Source organism: Halichoerus grypus, chromosome 11 (assembly GCF_964656455.1).
Source record: "Halichoerus grypus chromosome 11, mHalGry1.hap1.1, whole genome shotgun sequence".
In the NCBI taxonomy this organism is placed as follows: Eukaryota; Metazoa; Chordata; class Mammalia; order Carnivora; family Phocidae; genus Halichoerus; species Halichoerus grypus.
Window position 1 is genome coordinate 713,649 of NC_135722.1, and position 19,052 is coordinate 732,700.

At 53.7% G+C, this 19,052-nt stretch overlaps 1 protein-coding gene across 1 annotated transcript in view; it reads left to right on the forward strand.

Moving 5' to 3' along the window:
• The window catches only part of AP2A2 (adaptor related protein complex 2 subunit alpha 2), an 85,976-nt gene that overhangs the window by 55,708 nt on the left and 11,216 nt on the right, over positions 1 to 19,052 (forward strand). Inside the window, exons 7-17 of the mRNA XM_078059100.1 lie at positions 1,460 to 1,579; positions 1,770 to 2,036; positions 3,459 to 3,560; positions 7,630 to 7,738; positions 9,519 to 9,669; positions 10,977 to 11,145; positions 12,168 to 12,305; positions 15,071 to 15,253; positions 15,773 to 15,870; positions 16,314 to 16,545; positions 16,647 to 16,814. Of these exons, the coding sequence (XP_077915226.1) occupies positions 1,460 to 1,579; positions 1,770 to 2,036; positions 3,459 to 3,560; positions 7,630 to 7,738; positions 9,519 to 9,669; positions 10,977 to 11,145; positions 12,168 to 12,305; positions 15,071 to 15,253; positions 15,773 to 15,870; positions 16,314 to 16,545; positions 16,647 to 16,814 (1,737 nt within the window). The remainder of the gene's footprint in view (positions 1 to 1,459; positions 1,580 to 1,769; positions 2,037 to 3,458; positions 3,561 to 7,629; positions 7,739 to 9,518; positions 9,670 to 10,976; positions 11,146 to 12,167; positions 12,306 to 15,070; positions 15,254 to 15,772; positions 15,871 to 16,313; positions 16,546 to 16,646; positions 16,815 to 19,052) is intronic.

The following is a 19,052-nucleotide window of genomic DNA, read 5'->3' on the forward strand; positions in this document are numbered from 1 at the left end:
TAGCGTCCCCCCTCGCCACACCAAGTAACCGTTTTCTGAAATCGCCATTGTGAAAGCAGCTCAGTGTGGCTTCTTATGAGGCTGTGGGGAGACTTCCACAGCTCAGCCCATTGAGCGTGTGAGCACTTGGGGGCCTCTGTGGCTGGGGGAGGAGCTCCCCCCTTCCTGGGGACGGGACAACACAGACGTGGCCTCTGGCCCACTGCAGAACTCGTCATTGGAAGGGCCTTCTGCATGCTGCGCAGATAAACAAAACAGAGACCAGTGTCTTCTGGAAATACCCTGTCCAGGGAGGGCACGCCACGAGGTACGCTTGTCTGCCTGGGGTGTTGAGGAGGGCATCCTGTGACCCTGACCTAAGCTCCAGCGTGGCCACTGCACAGGTCAGGCCTGACTGTCCTCCCTGTGTCCTAGAAAAGGACAGAAGGTGTAGGGCGACTTGGTGGTTGTGGTTAGACCTGGGACACAGGTGCTGTCCGCACTGGAAGGGGCACGCAGGGACGTGACACCAGGAGGTGGGGTCAAGTAGGAGCAGATGCTGGGCACGGTGGCTTTGGGTTGCGTGAATTCTATTGTATAAATGAGAGGATTGAAATTCAACACAGATTTTTCCTGCTCAGTAGATCTAGGTATGAGTATGTTAGCTGGTTACTGTGTTTTTTCCCAGAGAGGAATCTACCTTAAAAATTAAATTAAAAATAGGGGTGCCTTCAGCCGGTTGAGTGTCCAACTCTTGATTTTGGCTCAGGTTATGATCTCAGGGTTGTGGGGTTGAGCCCTGAAGCGGGCTTCGTGTTCAGTGGGGAGCCTGCTTGAGATTCTCTCCCTCTGTCCCTCATTCCTTCTCCCTCTCCAAAAAAACAATTAATTAAAAATAAATGATCGTGGCATGCAGATTCAGAGGAGAGAGCTGGTGGCTGTGTCGGCACGCTTGCTGTGCCGTGGCAGCCCCTGGTCTGTTCCCACGTTGTCGTGGCCCACGCTTCCTGGGATGTTTGTGTCCAAGTGGGGCAGCCCTTCCTCAGAGTGGAGCCCGGTCTGTGCAGCCATGTTGTAGGGAGAGGGGGACGCATCTGGGCGGCGGTGTTGGGAGTGCACGCCGCGTCACTCGGGTCCCGCTCAGTGCAACCCAGACTCCACCGGTGGAATCAGGAAGCCATGCAGGAGGGTGTGAGGCTTGAGGCCACGAGTTGCCCACCAGGCAGACCCTGGGAGGCAGGGGGGCTCTTTTCAGTTTTACGCCTATGGAAACCGGGGCTCAGAGGGACTCAGTGGCTTCTCGCAGACCCAGACTTGGGCCAGGAGGTGCTGAAGGCTCAGAGCTGGGGCAGCCAAGGGGGCCCGAGCTGTATGGCTGACAGGTGTTCACAGTCAGCACTTCTCAGAGTGGTAGCGCGAGGGCGCCTCTCCTCTGACCCTGAAGGCGTTCTGTGGGCCGGGGTGTGGTTCGCTTTTACAGTTGGATGTGCACGACGGTGCCTTGCCAGCCGCACTGCTGGCACCTGCTTGGCTGCAGAGGCCGCCGCAGCAGCTCGGAGGGCAGGAGGAGGAGGGGCTGGCCCAGGTGGACCGCAGGAAGGCCAGGCCCGTCACCCTGTCTTTTTCCATCTCTCCTCTTCTCGGTGCGTGTTCTCTGTTCTCTGGGCGGCTGTCCTTTATACGGCCTGAGATTTGGCTTTCTTTGTCTCAGGGTTAGGAATGCCCAGGAGGAGTGTCAGCTGGCCATGAAGAGCAAGCAAGCCCCTGTTTGCACTGTGTTCTGAGAGCAGGGGAAGAGCCTGGGTGTCTGCGTGGGGCAGGGCAGTAAGCTGTGGCCAGAGGGACAGCACCGGGGCCATTTGGGCTCTCCCGTGGTTTTCTCACACTGCCCTTCTACGAAGACTCCTGCAGGGATGCAGAGGATGGGAGAAGCTGTGCTCAGGAGCCAGCGAGAGTCCCAGCCAACTCTCGTCAGAATATGGAGGCTTGTTCTATCCTCCCGGTGGGCCAGGACGAGCCCCAAACGCTTAGGAGCCGTGCTGAATGACTCTACCCAGGTGGAATTTGCGTGTTTATAAATACTGAGTGTGTTAGAGCTCTCTTGGGAGGGAAACAAGTTGGTACTTGTTTTGTTCACCGAGAAGTGGACATCGAGGCCAGTTAGATCCGTTTCTTGAAGGCAGCTTTCAGGTTGTCATTAGAAAGCTGAAGGAGGGGGCGCCTGGGTGGCTCAGTTGGTTAAGCGACTGCCTTCGGCTCAGGTCATGATCCTGGAGTCCCTGGATCGAGTCCCGCATCGGGCTCCCTGCTCAGCAGGGAGTCTGCTTCTCCCTCTGACCCTCCCCCCTCTCATGTGCTTGCTCTCTCTCAAATAAATAAATAAAATCTTTAAAAAAAAAAAAAAAAAAAAAAGAAAGCTGAAGGAGCCGCTTAGTTGTGGCTGGGAGCTCACTCTCATCGCACCTTTGCAGCTGCAGAAACTGTCACCCCTCTCTCATCTGCTCAGGAGCGAAGTGGAGGAGGACCAGAGGGGTTAAACAATGATCCAAGTCGCTTCCTGACTTTTGTTTGCATCTTCATTGTCAATAAATATCGTTCCTTTGTTTTATCTATTCCATATTTATGAGAGAACTTTACTTAAGCAGTATCTTCCTTCAAGAGACAGGAATTGGTGGGAGTGACTCCTAGTTGTCCTGGGACAACAGCAAAGATGTCCCCATGCTGCGTGGGGGATCCCTGTGCACTGAGGCCAGGCGCTGCATGGGGGTGCTCTGCAGGGAAGGGGTGTCACCAGGGCCTGGGGTGCTTTAGGGACCAGCATGGCAGAGATAGAGCTTGGACCTTTTTTCAAGAAGGGAAAGAATGGGCTCTTTCAGTTGCTGTTTTCCACGGTCCCATTTTTGGATTGTAAAGATTCAAATGAGTCCAAAGGTAATGTCTCCCTCCCCGGTCCATACAGAATGTTTTTTTTTTTTTTTAAAGATTTTATTTTTAAGTAATGTATATACCCAACATGGGGCGCAAACTCACAACTCTGAGATCAAGAGTTGTGTGCTTTACTGGCTGAGCCAGCTGGGTGCCCCTACACGGAGTGATTTAAATTAGGGGCTGCAGGGACTGCAGCTGACCCCAGGGCCAGACAGGGGGCCAGACCCAGAGGAAGGCAGTAGGGCAGGTAGGGACTCTGCCAGAGCTGCTGCTGTCCAGCGCAGGCCTCCATGGAGGCATGATCTGGGGTGCCAGCATTGGTTCTCAGAGAGAAGGTTCTCAGAGAGAAGTTCCAAAGAGAAAATGACAGATGTGTGCTGTCTCAACTTTTAAAGACACTATGGGCCAGTCACAGTAGTTGTGAATCTGGCCCAGGGGCTCCAGGTTGTTGCTCTCGGTTGAGAATTTTATCTGGGAAATGAGTTTACAGTGAGAAGTCAGCATCAGGCATGTTGGCTGTAGTCACAGCGTGTATTGTGTGTTTGCTTCAGGGTGTGGTGACCGCCGCCACCAGCCTCATCACCACCTTGGCACAGAAGAACCCTGAGGAGTTCAAGACCTCCGTCTCCCTGGCTGTTTCCAGGTTAAGCAGGGTAAGTCTGTTGGTGGGGAACGGGTCTCAGGGTGCGTTTTCGTCTTAGTTATTTTATTTAATTAATATATTAGCTAACTGTTTAGAATGCAAGATATTTGGCTCAGTTTGTAAATTCAGGAGTGAGAACTTGTCTTGGTTAGGAGTTCGCTGGGTTTTCTTTCAACGTTTTTGCCCGTTAAAAAACGTCCTGTCTGTGTGGGAAAGTGCCCAGAGTAAAGCAGCCCAGCCCAGGTCGTGTTGCCTAAGAGCTGCTCAGCTACTGCACCAGGTCGGGAACGGGGGTGCTGGCGGGGCCCCCCACCGCAGGGAGCCCTGTTCTCATTTGGGTGGCCTCACTCTTCACTTTCCTTTGCTGCTTGAGCACGTGTCCTAGCGGACGGCTAGCTCTGACTGCGTCCTGCGTCGTGCACGGGCACCCTGCGGACGGCGTGTGTTCTGTGTTTGACTGGTAGAGCTCGACGTTGCGGAGGTGGCGGATTTGTTTTGTGTGCCTTTCCTTCGTGTTTGACGCTGTGTAGAGCTTATATGAATACACTACAACATACTTCCCCCTAGTCTTGTCCGACGCTGAGGTGGTGAACAGCTCAGCTGTCTGTTGGCTTGTGCGTGGGTGTGCGTGTGCGCGCGCATGGCTGGGGGGCCTGTCCCTGGAGGCGGCGTCACTGGGTCGTGGGGTGGCAGCGGTTCACCTTGAGGGGACAGTGCAGAGCCGCTTCCAGGCAGCTGAGCCGACTGACCTTCCCTCCAGCACGTGCAGTCCCTGCTGCTCTGCATCTTGGCCTTTTATTTTTTATTGTTTTTAAAGATTTTATTTATTTACTTGACAGAGAGAGACACAGCGAGAGGGAACACAAGCAGGGGGAGTGGGGGAGGGAGAAGCAGGCTTCCCGCTGAACAGGGAGCCCAATGCGGGGCTTGATCCCAGGACTCTGGGATCATGACCTGAGCCGAAGGCAGACGCTTAACGACTGAGCCACCCAGGCGCCCCGCATCCTGGCCTTTTAGATGTTAACAATTCTGGGGGCATGGTAGTGTCTCATTGTGATTTAAATCTGCATTTTCTTATCATCCAGGTTGAGCAGCTTTGCATGTTTGTGGCTTTTTTGAATGTCTTTTGTGAAGTGCCTGTTAAGTCTTTTGCTTGTTTTTCTACGGTTACCTTTTTGTTGTTTTGTAGAAGAAATTTCTTTATTTTAGATATGAGCATTTTGTTGGTTATGGTATGTTGAACCAAACTGCCCACATTTAACCATTATTGGTCTTCAAAAATGGCGTCTTTGTATGCTTCAGTCTGCTCTGTGTTTAAAAAAATCTTGTCCTCCTCTGTAACTTGCCATTTCACTCTCTTTGTGAAGTCTTCTGTGATCACAAATTCCCCATTTTAGTGCCCTAAACCTTTCTTTATGGCTAGAGCTTTTTGTGCTGTGTGTGTGGAGTCTTTCCCTATTCTGTGGTTTCACATTTAGGTTGACAAGCCGCGCTGGGACTGGTTTCTGTGTATACCAGTTGTCCCAATGTCACTGCTAAAAAGCCTCCCTGCCCCCCCCCCCCAACCAGCAGTGCCACCTTGGCCATAAACCACTGAGCTGTGTCTGTGCCCCCCTCCCTTGCTGTCGCTGTTCATCTTGCACCGTGGCATGCTGTCTTAGTTACTGGAACTTGAAGTCCAGTGGAGCATGCCCTCGATCTTGTTCCCCCACCCCCAAAATCCTGTTGGGACTGTAGGTTAGTTTTGAGAGAATTAAAATCTTGACAGTATTGAGTCTTTGAATCCATGACCATGGTATCCCTCTCCATTTATTTGGAGAGTTACTTTAATTTTTCTCACTCATGTTTTCTAAGTTTTTGAGTAGAGGTTCCTTTATTTGTTGTTAGATTTATCTTTATACAGTTTATTTTTAAAATGCTATTCTCAATTATATCTTTTTAAAAAAAGATTTTATTTATTTATTAGAGAGAGAGCAAGCAGGGGTGGGGGTTGAGGGAGACAGAGAAGCAGGCTCCCCACGGAGCAGGGAGCCTGATGCAGGACTCCATCCCAGGACCCTGAGATCATGACCTGAGCCAAAGGCAGATGCTTAACCGACTGAGCCCCCCAGGCGCCCCATCAGTGATGTCTTAAAATGTGTTTTATAACCGCTATGTATTGGTTTGTGCAAGTGATTTTTGTACATTGATCTTGGAGTTGGCAACTCTGCCAAACTGACTTACTGATACTATTTTTTTAAAGATTTTATTTATTTGTCGGAGAGAGCGCACAAGCAGGGGAAGCGACAGAGGGAGAAGCAGGCTTCCCACAGAGCAGAGAACCCGATGCGGGACTTGACCTCAGGACCCTGGGATCATGACCTGAGCTGAAGGCAGACGCTTCACCGACTGAGCCCCCCAGGCGCCCCTCACTTACTAATCTTAGTAATTTATGTGTAGATTGTGTTAGATCTTCTTTGTACTCCATCATGTGTGTGGACAATGAGTTTTCTTTCCCAGCCCATATTTGTCTGTGTTTCCTGCTTTCTGGCTCCCACTCGGACCTCCACTCAGTGTGGACTATGAGAGAGGGTTTTCTTCTTCGTCCCAGAGGGGGTCTTCAGTGTCTCACCATGACGAGTAGAGTTTGCTGGTTTTGTTGCCGTTGGTTTGCTTTGTCACGTGAAGGAAATTCCTTTCTGTATCTTGGCCAACATTTTTATCATGAATTAACTGGTGAAGCTATTTGAAGGTAGGGTTTCTTTGTGGAACAGTTTCTTATTTTGGGTTCAACTTATGGGTCTTTATATTTTCTGTCCTTTCATCAGTTTTGGTTAAGTTGCATTTTCCTGACGTTTGCTAATTTGTCTGAATGTTCACACGTCTCTGTGTGCGGGGGGTGTGGGGGTGCGGGGGTGCGGGCTGTAGGGCTGCCCCCATTCTCAGTCTTGCTGTGGGGTGTTTGTGCCTTTTCACTTTCCTGATGAGCCTGTCGAGCCTGATAACTTCTCACTTGGTGGCTCTCTCTGTTGTTTTTCTCCCTGGCTGCTTTCTGTTCCTATCCTTGTTTTATTTCCTTTATTTTCTTGGGTTAATTTGCTAGTCCCTTTGTAAATCTTTGGGGTGAATTCTTCATTGCTTTTGTTTTTGTATTTGTTTCAGATGTGTGCATTTTTTTAGTTGTAAGTTTCTGAGTGGGGCTTTAGCTGCATGTGACAGCCTGCATTGGGGCCTTCTGCCCTGCGAAGCAGAGTGCTCCCTGGCTTCCTCCTCCATGTGCCTGTAGGCTCTGTTTGCTCTGCTCATCCTGCCCGTGCCTTCCCCAGCGCGGAGCTCACCTTCCTGCAGGAGGGGCCATGTCCTGGGTCTGGGCTGTTGTCTTGCAGATGAGGGCGGGGGTCAGGGTGAAACCTTCCCAAACATGCTTACATATGACCTAAAGTGTCATACCTGTAAGCTTTGTAGGGTGGTGCTCCTCTGACTTCCCTGACAAGGGGTGAGGAAGGCACTGGGCTGTGTGTTAGTGGAAATGAAATGTCTTAGGGGGCAGTCACGTATTCAGAAGGTGGAGGGAGGGTCTGCCCTGCCAAGGACCCTGACGGCCAAGGAGATGGAACCATGAATGAAGGAAGCTTGCTCTCTGGCCTCGGTGAGCTCATGGCAGGGGTTGGCATTGGAGGGCTGTGGGGATACGGGGCTGGGTTCTTCTAGAACACCAGCTTCTCCCTTCGGAGGGGACCAGAGTTCTCACCCTTTTGTGTTTTATTTGCATCCTGGTCCACTAAGGAAAGATTGGGTTCCCAGTGCAGGTGCTGTTGAATTCCGTAGCGGTTTCAGGTCAGTGGTATCGGCTGGTTTGTGCCTGCTGGATGGGGTGGCCGTTGCAGAGCAAGAGCATGTGGGGCCGCTCCCGACAGTGACAGTGGGCGGCTGCTTGCCCTGTGAGCGTGGTGTCGCTGCGCTCCTTTACCTCTAGACTAGAGAGAAGCCTGTTAAATATCCTTAGCTCATCGAACAGAACCGTTTCTCAGTGTGTGATCCGACGACCACACTGAGGACCTCTCTTAGGGACACCTGCCCGCACCTGTGTTGTCTTACAGATTGTGACGTCTGCGTCCACAGACCTTCAGGATTATACCTACTATTTTGTCCCGGCTCCCTGGCTGTCTGTAAAACTTCTGAGGCTGCTACAGTGCTACCCACCCCCAGGTACAGCTGCGCAGTGGAGACCTCTCTGAGCGGGTTACTTCAGTGTCTTAGGTTTATGTTGTTTGTTTGTTATCTTTATAAGTCCTTTCCTGGAGCTGGTTCTTGTTCTGTGGATCCTTTATGATGCTGCCACACATCTTGGCTTTCCCAGAGCTGCTGGTACAGAGCTCATAGTTTTGTTACAAGTTGGGATTATCTCTGCTTTTATATAGTATCAGATCTGTGCAGGTTTTTGAAACGATCTTTTTCAGGAAAACTTGAAACATTTATAAACTTTGTATCTTAAGTTGTTAATAATTTGTGTAACAGTGTACATGTTGGGGATATTTTTCTGTTTATGTTTTATTGCAAAATGTTACATTTGACTAATATGGTAAGTATCTCCAGATAGAACTTGTCAGTTGAAGAATGTAGATGAAATTTTTTTTAAAGGTTTTATTTATTTATTAGAGAGAGAGAGAGTGAGAGATAGAGCACGAGCAGCTGGGAGAGGGAGAAGCAGGCTTCCTGCGGAGCAGGGCGCCTGACACGGGGCTCGATCCCAGGACCCTGGGATCATGACCTGAGCCGAAGACAGATGCTTAACGACTGAGCCTCCCAGGTGCCCTGTAGATGAAGATTTTTATAGATAACTTCCACATTGCCCTCTGCAAAGATTGCTTGTTGTTGTAGCCTTTACATTTTAATCTAACTGGTTTTTGTACAAGATATTTCTTTGTTCGGTTCAAGTAATTTTCTCCTACTGAATATCTTTCGTACCAAAGTATGAACTGCACACCTGTGGCAGAGCCTTCCCTTGAGCTGGAGTGGCCCAGCCTCCCTGATGGCCTCGCTCCTTACTGCCTCACCCCTGCTGCCCCTGGCTGCCCAGCCCTGCCTGGCAGCCATCCCACTTCTTTACTCTGAGGTCGCCTGTAGGTGTGAGTTTCCTCATCTGACCCTCCTTTCAGGCCATAGGCTCCAGTTTTCTTGTGGCCGGCCCCTCACCTCAGGCCTCTGTGCTCAAGCCCTGGGTGGCTGCTCCTCAGGGGGCCCTGCTGGTGCCCCTCCCGAAGTCGTCAGCAGGGTTCTGCTCCTCTCTCCAGTGGCCGGGTTTGCAACGCCCCGGAGGCACTGGGGGTTTTGGTGGACAGGTTGTTTATGATATTCTGATATTTTTACTGCTTTCTTATTCCTTTTTTGTCTATTATTTCTTCTTTCTGGTTTGATTAGAACTTTAAAAATTTCCTTCTCTTTTTATTGGTTTTGGTAACATTTTCTGTATTTGTTGGGAATGAAGGTGGAGAAAAAGATCTTTTGCCCCGTCTTTCAAACTTTTATATTATGTTTTTTGTCTGTGTCTCTGAGATTTTATTTTCTCTTGATTTGTGTAATCTGTAATGCAGCGAAAGTGTTGTGCATCTTACTTGCATTAAAATGTATGGGTAGTTATCCTAGCTATTAAATCCTCTCATTTTTTTTTTTTTTTTAAAGATTTTTATTTATTTATTTGAGAGAGAGAGAATGAGAGAGAGTGAGCACATGAGAGGGGGGAGGGTCAGAGGGAGAAGCAGACTCCCTGCCGAGCAGGGAGCCCGATGCGGGACTCGATCCAGGGACTCCAGGATCATGACCTGAGCCGAAGGCAGTTGCTTAACCAACTGAGCCACCCAGGCGCCCTAAATCCTCTCATTTTAAGTAGCTCCACGGTTAGACCAGGAACCCTGGTTGTGAGGCGGTACGGCTGGGAGGGGCAGCTTGGTGTGGGGAGCCCGGCCTGACAGTGGTGTGTCTTGCCCAGAAGACCCTGCAGTGCGAGGTCGCCTGACCGAGTGCCTGGAGACCATTCTGAACAAAGCTCAGGAACCACCAAAGTCAAAAAAAGTGCAGCATTCCAACGCCAAGAACGCCGTGCTCTTTGAGGCGATCAGCCTGATCATTCACCATGATAGGTGGGTCAGCAGTGGGTGGTGCTCTCCTTCCCTTGACCTTTCCCCCTTAGGGAAGACGCGCCCCTCTTAAACCTGTGCGTGTGCCCTTTCTTGTGATGTGAGGCCTGCTGGGTGTCATTGAGTGCTTACCCGTTCCCGATGCTGACATGGTGCCTCTGCCCTCCTCAGATGGGTGTGGGCTCCCTGTGTGGTCCCTTTTCTTGGCTCCCCTCCAGCACTCCGTGCTCTGTCTGGCCTCAGAACTTGTTTGCTGCGGCCCTGCCTTTCCCTGAAGGCCTCTCCTGTTCCTCCTGGGCGCCCCGATCCTGCCTGGCTTCTCCCGTAACCTTACAGGAAGGACGAGGGTGGGTGCCTGTTAGCTTTCCTGCGACACAAAGCCACACTCAGTGTTGGTCTGAGGCCTTTATGGGGAGTTCAGCACAGGGAGGTGGTGGACAGCAGAATGGTTTGCTTCCTTGCCTTTTCCCCTCAGCTCCTGTAGTCTGACTTCCTGCCTATGGCCTTGCAGCTGGTGCCTGGCTTTAGAGTTCCCATTACACGATGGTGCGGCTCCCGGGCAGGGCTGTGGGCGATGCCACCTGGGCCCCCATGACTGCAGACTGCTGCACGCCATGCAAGGTGGTGTGGGGCTCAGGAGGCGTGGCGGACCCTCTCCCAGCTGCCTTCCACCTCACTGTTTCTGGACAAATGTAGTTTCTTGGAACAGAAAGTCCTACTGAGAGTCCTACGTTAGCAGGGTTGGAACTGTTAAAAACAAAAGTTTTGATGTTAGAGGAAGCCCTTTGGTCTTTATAGAAGGTATTTAAAGAGCAGCAGCATCATGAGGGCAAAGTCAAGAGTAAGTAGCAGAGTAGCCAGAACTCTCTGGGAAGCGGTACTTTGGGACTCACTGACCTTGCGCCTCTGAGTCCGTGCGCATGGCTCTCAGGAGTCTTCTCCTGGGCAAGGCCGCTGTTCAGCCATTCACCAAGGCTTGCTGCCTCTGGCTGAGATGACCTCTCTTGGCGAGAGTCCTGAGTGTTCCCTTTATGAGCTTGGCACAGAGGCTCAGGAGACGCTCCATTCGGGGTGGTGCCTCTGTTGTTACCAGCTCTTTGGAGTTGGTGGAATTCTGCATATGAGGTGGCAACGAGCAGAGCAAATGCAAAACTGGCCTCAGGGTTTAGGTTCAAGACTTTTGTTGTGGGGACCCCCAAGGTCTCCCTTCGTAGTGTGCTGGCCACCTGCCATGCTGACCTGTGAGTGGCCCTGTCTGTGAGGCGCGTGCTGAGGAACCCCCACCTACCCTGCCTCTCCTGTCCGTGCAGTGAGCCAAACCTCCTTGTCCGCGCCTGTAACCAGCTGGGCCAGTTCCTGCAGCACCGGGAGACCAACCTGCGCTATCTGGCCCTGGAGAGCATGTGCACACTGGCCAGCTCCGAGTTCTCCCACGAGGCGGTCAAGACACACATCGAGACAGTCATCAACGCTCTGAAGGCAAGTGCTCTGTCCTCTGGGGCTTGCACCCCCGGCTACTGTTTTCTCTCTGCCTCTGAGGTCAGCTTAGAGCACACAGTATTGAGCATCCTGTTTTGCACAGAGCCGAGTCATGGTAGATGTTTGAATCAATGCAAACAGTTTTTTTGGTAGAAAGATAAAATATTTTGTCCTTGTCTCTGAGAAAACTCACCCTTTGCAAAAGAAAATACACCTTTCTTAAAGAAAGTTTCAGAGTTGCAAGAGCCAAGTTGAGGTTACTTGCTCCCGTTACCTGCCTTTGTGAGTCTCCAGAACAGGCTCTGCGGGCTCGTTGCCCACAGTGGGACACCACGGCATCCCCCGTGTTACTGGTTGCTAGATGAAGTGCTCTAGAGAACGGAAGGCGGGTGGGGACGCTACAGAGCCTTTTGATCTGCCCAGGCTTACAGTTAAGAACAGGTCTGACTCTGTCCCTTTGTGTTTTAGCATTTTTGGTGTGTGTTTTGAATAAGAGGCCACACAAGGGCTGGCAGCTTAGTTTTTTGGTGTTCTGGATTCTCCTGGCCCTGGTTTTGGTGTTTGTTATCAGTTACTGCCAGAAGTCAGAAAGACTTGCCCTTGCCTTTGTCCGTTGTGTGGTGGTTCAGCTGTGCCTCCCAGGCTGTCCTGTGTCGAGGAGCAGCTGGGGTCTTATTGCATTGCAGAAGCTGACGGAGCAGGTCTGGGGTGGGGCCTGAGAGCAGCACTGTGATAAGCTCCCAGGTGAGGTGGAAGGTGCCAGTCCATGACCACACAGTAGAGAGGCCTCTGACCTACCCCAGGGACTCACCTTGATTCCGGGTGGTCCAGAGCTGCTGGGCCCAAGTGTAGGAGTGAGGGGCTCTGCATTAGCAGAGTGTGTCAGGGGTCCCTGGATCAAGATGGGGAGTGGGGAGAGCTCTCAGCGTTGGGACGGAGTAGGGGGCCTGAGCCGCAGGGGCCCGGCCACCCTGCCCACGGTCTGCTTGAATGGCTTTTCAAGCTGTTCCTTGTGCCCCCAGACGGAGCGGGACGTGAGCGTGCGGCAGCGGGCCGTGGACCTCCTCTATGCCATGTGTGACCGCAGCAACGCCCAGCAGATTGTGGCCGAGATGCTGAGCTACCTGGAGACGGCCGACTACTCCATCCGAGAAGAGATTGTAAGTCTGATGGCTGCTGTGCCGCCAGCAGTCTTCCTTTCCTTCGTGTGTGTGGTTCTTTCCAGTGCTTTCCTCGGAATCTGCTCGGTTCTGGGTGAGAGATTCCTTCACCTTAGCTTCCCATCAGTGGAGCCTTTCAGTCTTTCGGGAATGACTTTAAACAGCCTGTGTGAATAGGGACCCTCACAGTGAGATACTTTTGCAACTCAGGTGAGCACGAGTTCAGATTCCTGTGGGCAAAAGTCTGCAAGTTTGAACCTTGGAATTACTGCTTATGTGCTGGGCACGCACTCCTTCCTCTCTGATAATGTTGAGCATAGCCACCGTTTCCCATCTGGCAGCCCTCACGTTAGGTCATCAGCAAAGTGGGTGTACACACCAAACACCTTGTCAGAGTCCTGCACATACTGACCTGGGGAAAGGCTGATTGTGATGCAGAATTGGGGTGCACCAGGTTCCAGGTAGCCCGAGGCCAGCACACAGGGGGGCCCGAGTGTGTGTTGTGATTCACAGAGGGCTCAGTGTGAGTCTGTGTGGAGAGGTCAGTTGCCAAGGTCAGCGACCCTGCAGCCTCTCCCTCCTATGGAAAAGTGTTTCTTATTTGTTGTTCTGGGGAGCAAAGTACGGCTGAGGCCTCCTGGGGAGCTCTGGGGAGCAGGTGTCCAGCATCAGAGCTCACCACGAGTGACTCTCAGGATTGCTCCTAGGCTGCTGTTCGGTTTGGAAATGACAGGCTTGGAGCTTCTGGGTATAGGTGGCTCTGCATACAGTTGGACACTCAGATTTATAAGGGATCATTTATTGAATGGCTGTGGCCTCCGTGGCTGGGCTGGGGCAGGTCCTGGCTCTTCAGTGCTAAGTGGCATGTCTTAATTACCATGTGGTCATGCTTTAGTGAGGAGCAGGGCTCCCCTGAAGAAGGTCAAGGAAGGCTTCTGGAGCTGAACTGATGCCCAGCCAGGAAAGAGGGCTCAGGTGCATCCGGGGAGCCAGGAGGGACAGGGAGGAAGATCCAAGAACAGACGTTCAGGGGAGTGTGGGGAGGAAGATCCGAGAACAGACTTGCAGGGGAGCGTGGGGTGGAGATCTGAGAACAGACTTGCAGGGGAGCGTGGGGAGGAGATCCGCAAACAGACGTGCAGGGGAGCGTGGGGTGGAGATCCAAGAACAGACTTGCAGGGGAGCGTGGGGAGGAGATCCGCAAACAGACGTGCAGGGGAGCGTGGGGAGGAAGATCCAAGAACGGACGTGCAGGGGAGCGTGGGTTGGGGAATCCGAGAACAGATGTGCAGGGGAGCCTGGGGTGGGTGGGGGTCATGTTTGGAGTGCGGTCAGGCGGCAGGGCTAGGGCTTGGCGCCTGTGCGGGTGGGGCTGGCTCGCTCTGGGGACCCTAGTCACCGGGGCATGGTTCTCATCACCGCCGGGTGCGTTCTGAGCAGAGAGGGAAGGGGCGTGTTCAGGCTTTTAAGGTCTTGAACGTTAGCCAGTTCCATGTTGGCTTACCCCTTTGGAGATGACGAGTGACGTTCCTCAGTCAGCTTTAGTTGAACGAGGAGTAAGACCGACCGACCTGAGTTTCCGGGTCAGTGCTCTGTGCGTCCGTCTGTGCAGTGTGGCATGTCCGAGGATGTGCCCTGGGGTCGTGCTAGCTGCCTGGCATCCACACCTGGATGTGCTGGGTGCCCTGCTCACAGGGGGCCTTTCTGTCCACAGGGAAGGCAGGTCCTAGGCAGGATGGCAGACTTGCTTGTAGTGTGGCTGAGAATTGGTGGAGGCAGAGCTCCGGACCCTGGCGGGGGCTGGGCACAGCTTGGGAGGCATTGTCATGGGGTGCAGGGGGACGGGTTAGCATGGTGGGAGCAGGGCATATGTGGCAGGGGCAGTGAAGATGCTGGCCCGTGTCGTGGTGGTGGGGGAGGCCCTGAGTGCTCAGCTTTGGGGCAAGCTCTGGGCTCAAAGGGTTTTAAGCCAAGGGCAGTGACACTGAGTTTTGGAACGACGCTCTGGGATCTCTATGGAGAGTCGATGTGGATGCCGGAGGGTGGGCAGAGCAGATGGGTGGTGGTCCAGGCTACAGCAGGGGCTCTGGGGGCACAGTCAGGAGGGTGAAGGAGTGGGAAGGTGGGCTGTGAGGGTGGGCAGCTGCGTAAAGAACAGGGTCTAGTGTCGACAGCTGATGCTGTTCAGGGGGCTCAGTGCCCCAAGAAGGTGACTAGGGGAGGGAGCGAGGGTCTGCTTTTGGACAGCCCAGTGCTGTTGCCCCTGGGCAGTGTGTGTGGTCCACAGAGCCCTCTGGAATGCATGGGGGTAAATGAGTGGGTGGGGTCTCCCATGAAGAGTAGAGGGGAGAGTGTTGAGAAAGACTGGCCAGATCAGGAGGAGACCCAGGGAGCCCTGCCGCTCTGAGGATGGGGCTGCTGGGAGGAGGACCCATGCCAGGGCTGCCTGGGCCGCGGTCGGACGGTAGTGCAGGATGAGGCTTGCTGTGCCCTCCTGCAGCCATGACCCGGCCCTCCGGTGTGTCTTCCTAGACTGTGTCCCTCCGAGTCTATTCCTGGAGGGAGGTCTGGCTTTCCTTAGTGAAGTCTGCAAATCTTCAACTTTCTGGGCTCCATTGAGAATTTGGTGGAAGCTTCTTGCACACCCAAGCTTTGGCACATGCGTAGGTCCTTCCGAAACCCTGGAGTTGATGCGGGGCAGCACGCGGTGCTGCTGCTGGTGCCGTGGGGCCCGGAGCACCTTCCCTGAGCATCCACCCCTGCAGGTGCTGAAGGTCGCCATCTTGGCGGAAAAGTATGCTGTGGACTACACGTGGTACGTGGACACCATCCTGAACCTGATCCGGATTGCCGGTGACTATGTGAGCGAAGAGGTGTGGTACCGTGTCATTCAGATTGTCATCAACCGGGACGACGTGCAGGGCTATGCTGCCAAGACGGTGTTCGAGGTATGGTCCAGGTGCCCCCCTCTGGGTAAAGCGTGGGGTTCTGATGGCTGTTGCTGGCCTCCCTTGTGTCTCCCACCTGCTGGTCTGGGAGGTTCCAGCTCACGCTGTGGAGCCTAATCTCCAGTATGTGCAGGGTCTCCGTAGTGTGGTTCTCGGGCTCCATTGGCGAGGGTCATGTGCGCCCAGGAGGTTGCTGATGTGCACCTGCCCCCACCCGGAGCCCGAGTAGAGCACAGCTCTCGTTCCAGGGCTGGGATTGGCCACATCCCTGCCTCTGGGGCTCCCCTGCAACTGACATACCTGCAGAAGTGGCGGGAAGGGCAGGGAGGGGTGGGTTCGAAAGCCAGGACGGTCTCTTGGAAGCTGCTGGAAGCTCACAGGAGAGCTTCCTGAGTTGTGCTTAGTTTTGGCGAATCACCACGATGTAGCAACTTCACCCTGACGGCAGATGTGTCTTAGCTCTTCGACCTGTGCTGGGGGCCCCTGTGCATCGGGCTCATCGTGCTCACTGTCTTACAGGCTCTTCAGGCCCCGGCGTGCCATGAGAACCTGGTCAAAGTGGGTGGCTACATCCTGGGGGAGTTTGGAAACTTGATAGCCGGGGACCCGAGATCCAGGTGAGAGAGCCCACGGGAGTCGGGTGAGCGCTGCACTGTGGTGCTGGCTCTGGGTCTCCCGCTTCTCAGCTGTCGGTGGAGTGTAGGGTGGCAGGTGTCCTCACGGCTTGTTGGGATGGCCAGAGCAAGAGCACTTCCACTCTGGGTCACTATTTTTATTTTCCTTCAAGCTGTACAAGAACAGGGGTTCTAGCTGACTGGAGGGGAGGTTTGTGCTCAGTTGGAGATGGAGGTGCGTGCCCGACGGCACACTCTTCTGCTTTACAGGAGTGGTTGTGGCTTAGTGTGGGTCCTTTTCCCAGAGCCGCCCCTCGCTCACTGCGCCGGTGAGAGGCATAGGTGGCTGGTGGCGCGCACAGGGCGTCGGGGACAAGGGGTGACGTGCCCCCACCCTGTCTGTGCCCTGCGGCCCCCTGATCCAGTGCCCTGTCTGTGCCCTGCAGCCCCCTGATCCAGTTCAACCTGTTGCACTCCAAGTTCCACCTGTGCAGCGTCCCCACCAGGGCGCTGCTCTTGTCCACCTACATCAAGTTTGTGAACCTCTTTCCGGAGGTGAAGACCACCATTCAGGACGTGCTGCGCAGTGACAGCCAGCTGAAGAATGCGGATGTGGAGCTGCAGCAGCGGGCCGTGGAGTACCTGAGGCTCAGCACAGTGGCCAGCACTGACATCCTGGTAGGCCCTGGCTGCTCTGTCCCCCTGCCGCGCTGTCACATGTCTTGGGGTTGGAAGCCACGGGGCTTTGAGCTGTGGTGACCCGGGGCCTCTTTCTCCAGGCAACTGTCCTGGAGGAGATGCCGCCATTTCCGGAGCGTGAGTCTTCCATCCTGGCCAAGCTCAAGAAGAAGAAGGGCCCAAATACAGTGACAGACCTGGAGGAGGCCAAGCGAGAGAGGAGCGCCGATGTCAACGGGGGCCCTGAGCCTGCCCCGGCCAGCGCCGCGGTGGGTCCCTTCCTGATGGCAGGGCGCTGCAGAAGCTCCTGGGTTGCCTGGTCTCTGAGATTCGGGGCCAGCAGAGCATTTGCCTGTTCGGGAGAATTCTGTGTTAAGTATGACAGTGTGTGCCAGGAACGTAGCAGTGGGACCAAGTCCAGGTCTTCGCCTTTCTTTTGCCTATGACCTCCAGAGGCTGTTTTCAGACGCCTGGGCCCCGTCTTCTAGAACGTCGTTCAGGTTGCTGTCTTGGGTCCAGAGTCCGCTCCCAGTTCCTCTCTGTCCTGACTGTGGTTCAGACGACACGGTCACTCACTTCATTTGCAGGACTGCCTTGTGTAGGAGGCCTGTCCAGCTATTCCTTGTCGGTTTAGAGCAGACTGACGTACCTCATGCTGTTCTTAGAGGTTTTCAGTAGTGACTTGGTTCAGAATCAACTTCCCTTTTTTGTGTGACATGGTGAGAACATTCACATATAAACAAAAACATGTCCTTTGATGTTTATCAGGTGGGAGATGTTGTTCTGAGAGTTGTATTTGTTTCTTGTCTCTTCCTGACTGGAGTAGGACTTTCGTGAGAGCATGCGTACCAGCCCTGCTGCTAGCTGCCACCTGGGCGCTGGGACTGGCTCCCCAGAACTGTGGGCTTTCAGCTTGTCCATTATGGGAGGGATCCTGGAGAGCTTTCTTTCTTCTCTGGGGTCTTGGTCCAGTGACATGAATAACACCTACTAGCAATACCAGGCGGCCTTTGTGAGGAGGAGTGTCAGAGCAGATGTGCGCCCCTATGCAGAGAGACCAGGGCCTTTGCTTGTCAAGAGTGTGCTTATGTCTGAGCCCCGGTGCTCCTTGGCGGGATCTGCTTGTGTGTCCCCATTGACCGTGTGTCTGGCCCCCGAACCGAGGATGCCGGGCCTACCATGAACCCTATGTTCAGGCCTCCCCAGGCCCCTGACTAGGGGTCCCCACTGTGACGGGTGTCACCTGAATCCTGATTTGGAGGTGCCTTCTTTAGTGTGGACCTTCTGGCATGTTTCCTTGTGATGCCTGCTCGTGGTTTTTGGCAGCTAAATTTCATGAATTGGTTTTGCAGTGAATGATAAATACATGCTTTTTCTCCAGGTGGTCATCATCCCTTTGTCCCTGAGTAATTTAGCAGGGCTGGCTTTTCAAGCTCTGTGCCTCTGAGCCCATCCCCTGGGCACGGAGTGGACCTGAGTCTTGAAGGCAGTGACTGGCTCGCCCCACCCCAGGAGCGCGGACACTTGTTGGTGAGGAGGTCCCGAAGGTCATCTTAGTGCCAGGGTTTTGTTGATTGGATTTCTGAAGTGGCCTGATTCCTGGAGGTAGTGGGCCTGCAGGCTTGTGCGTGAACTGGTTTTCGTGCTGCACCAGGTTCTTCCCCTGGTGCTGGGGGTGGTGGCTCGTCTGCCTGTGGCGTCGTCTGGACTCGGACTCGCGTGACGCAGCGGGGGGCTGTCTCCCAGGAGAAACTGGGGTGGCCTGTCTGTGCCTCGGGGGCAGCCCCTGCCGAGGACCCTGACGTGAGCAGCGGAAATGGGCTTTAATGTCTTTGCTGATGGTTGTCATTGGTCTCTCCTTATTTGGTTCTTAATTTTTCTTGAGAAGTGTATGTGTACCAGGCCTTGGGCCGCATCTGGTTTGCCCAGCCACATCCAGGCTGTGGCCCTTGGGAATCCGTTGGCCCCTTTCTGATGCCGGTTGTGAGCAGTGAGCCCCACTTTGAGAAGGCAGGTGTGATAAGATTTAACAAGTTGTTGATAAGGCATGTTCTCAGGGGTGGGGAGGAGGGAGGCTCTCTTCCAGGTTAACTCGGCAAATGTTTTAACTTTAGGCTGTGAGTTTTCTGCTTGACTGTGTAAGTGGTGCCTGGCGAGTAGATGTTTGTGGCTGTGAGCAGACGGCCCTTCTGAGCTGAGAACTGGCGGTGCTGCAGGTAACATCATGATCACTTGAGTGGTGACCTGCTCTCAGTGCTCAGATGGCCAGGGGTCTGATCAGAGACCCCTCCAAAGGGGGCAGGAGAAGCAGGGCAGAAAAGGGGGGAGGGGTCCCTCCGGGTTGAAAGTCTCCTCTAGTCTTCCTTCCCACCTCGGAGGGGAGGCCCTGCCTCAGAATGGCATTGAGATGTCTGGATTTTACGTGGAAAACAGCAGTGTGTTTTACTGTGGTGTGCTGTCGGTCAGAATGTCTTACTCAGGGTCACAGACGATGCTGGAAGAATGTT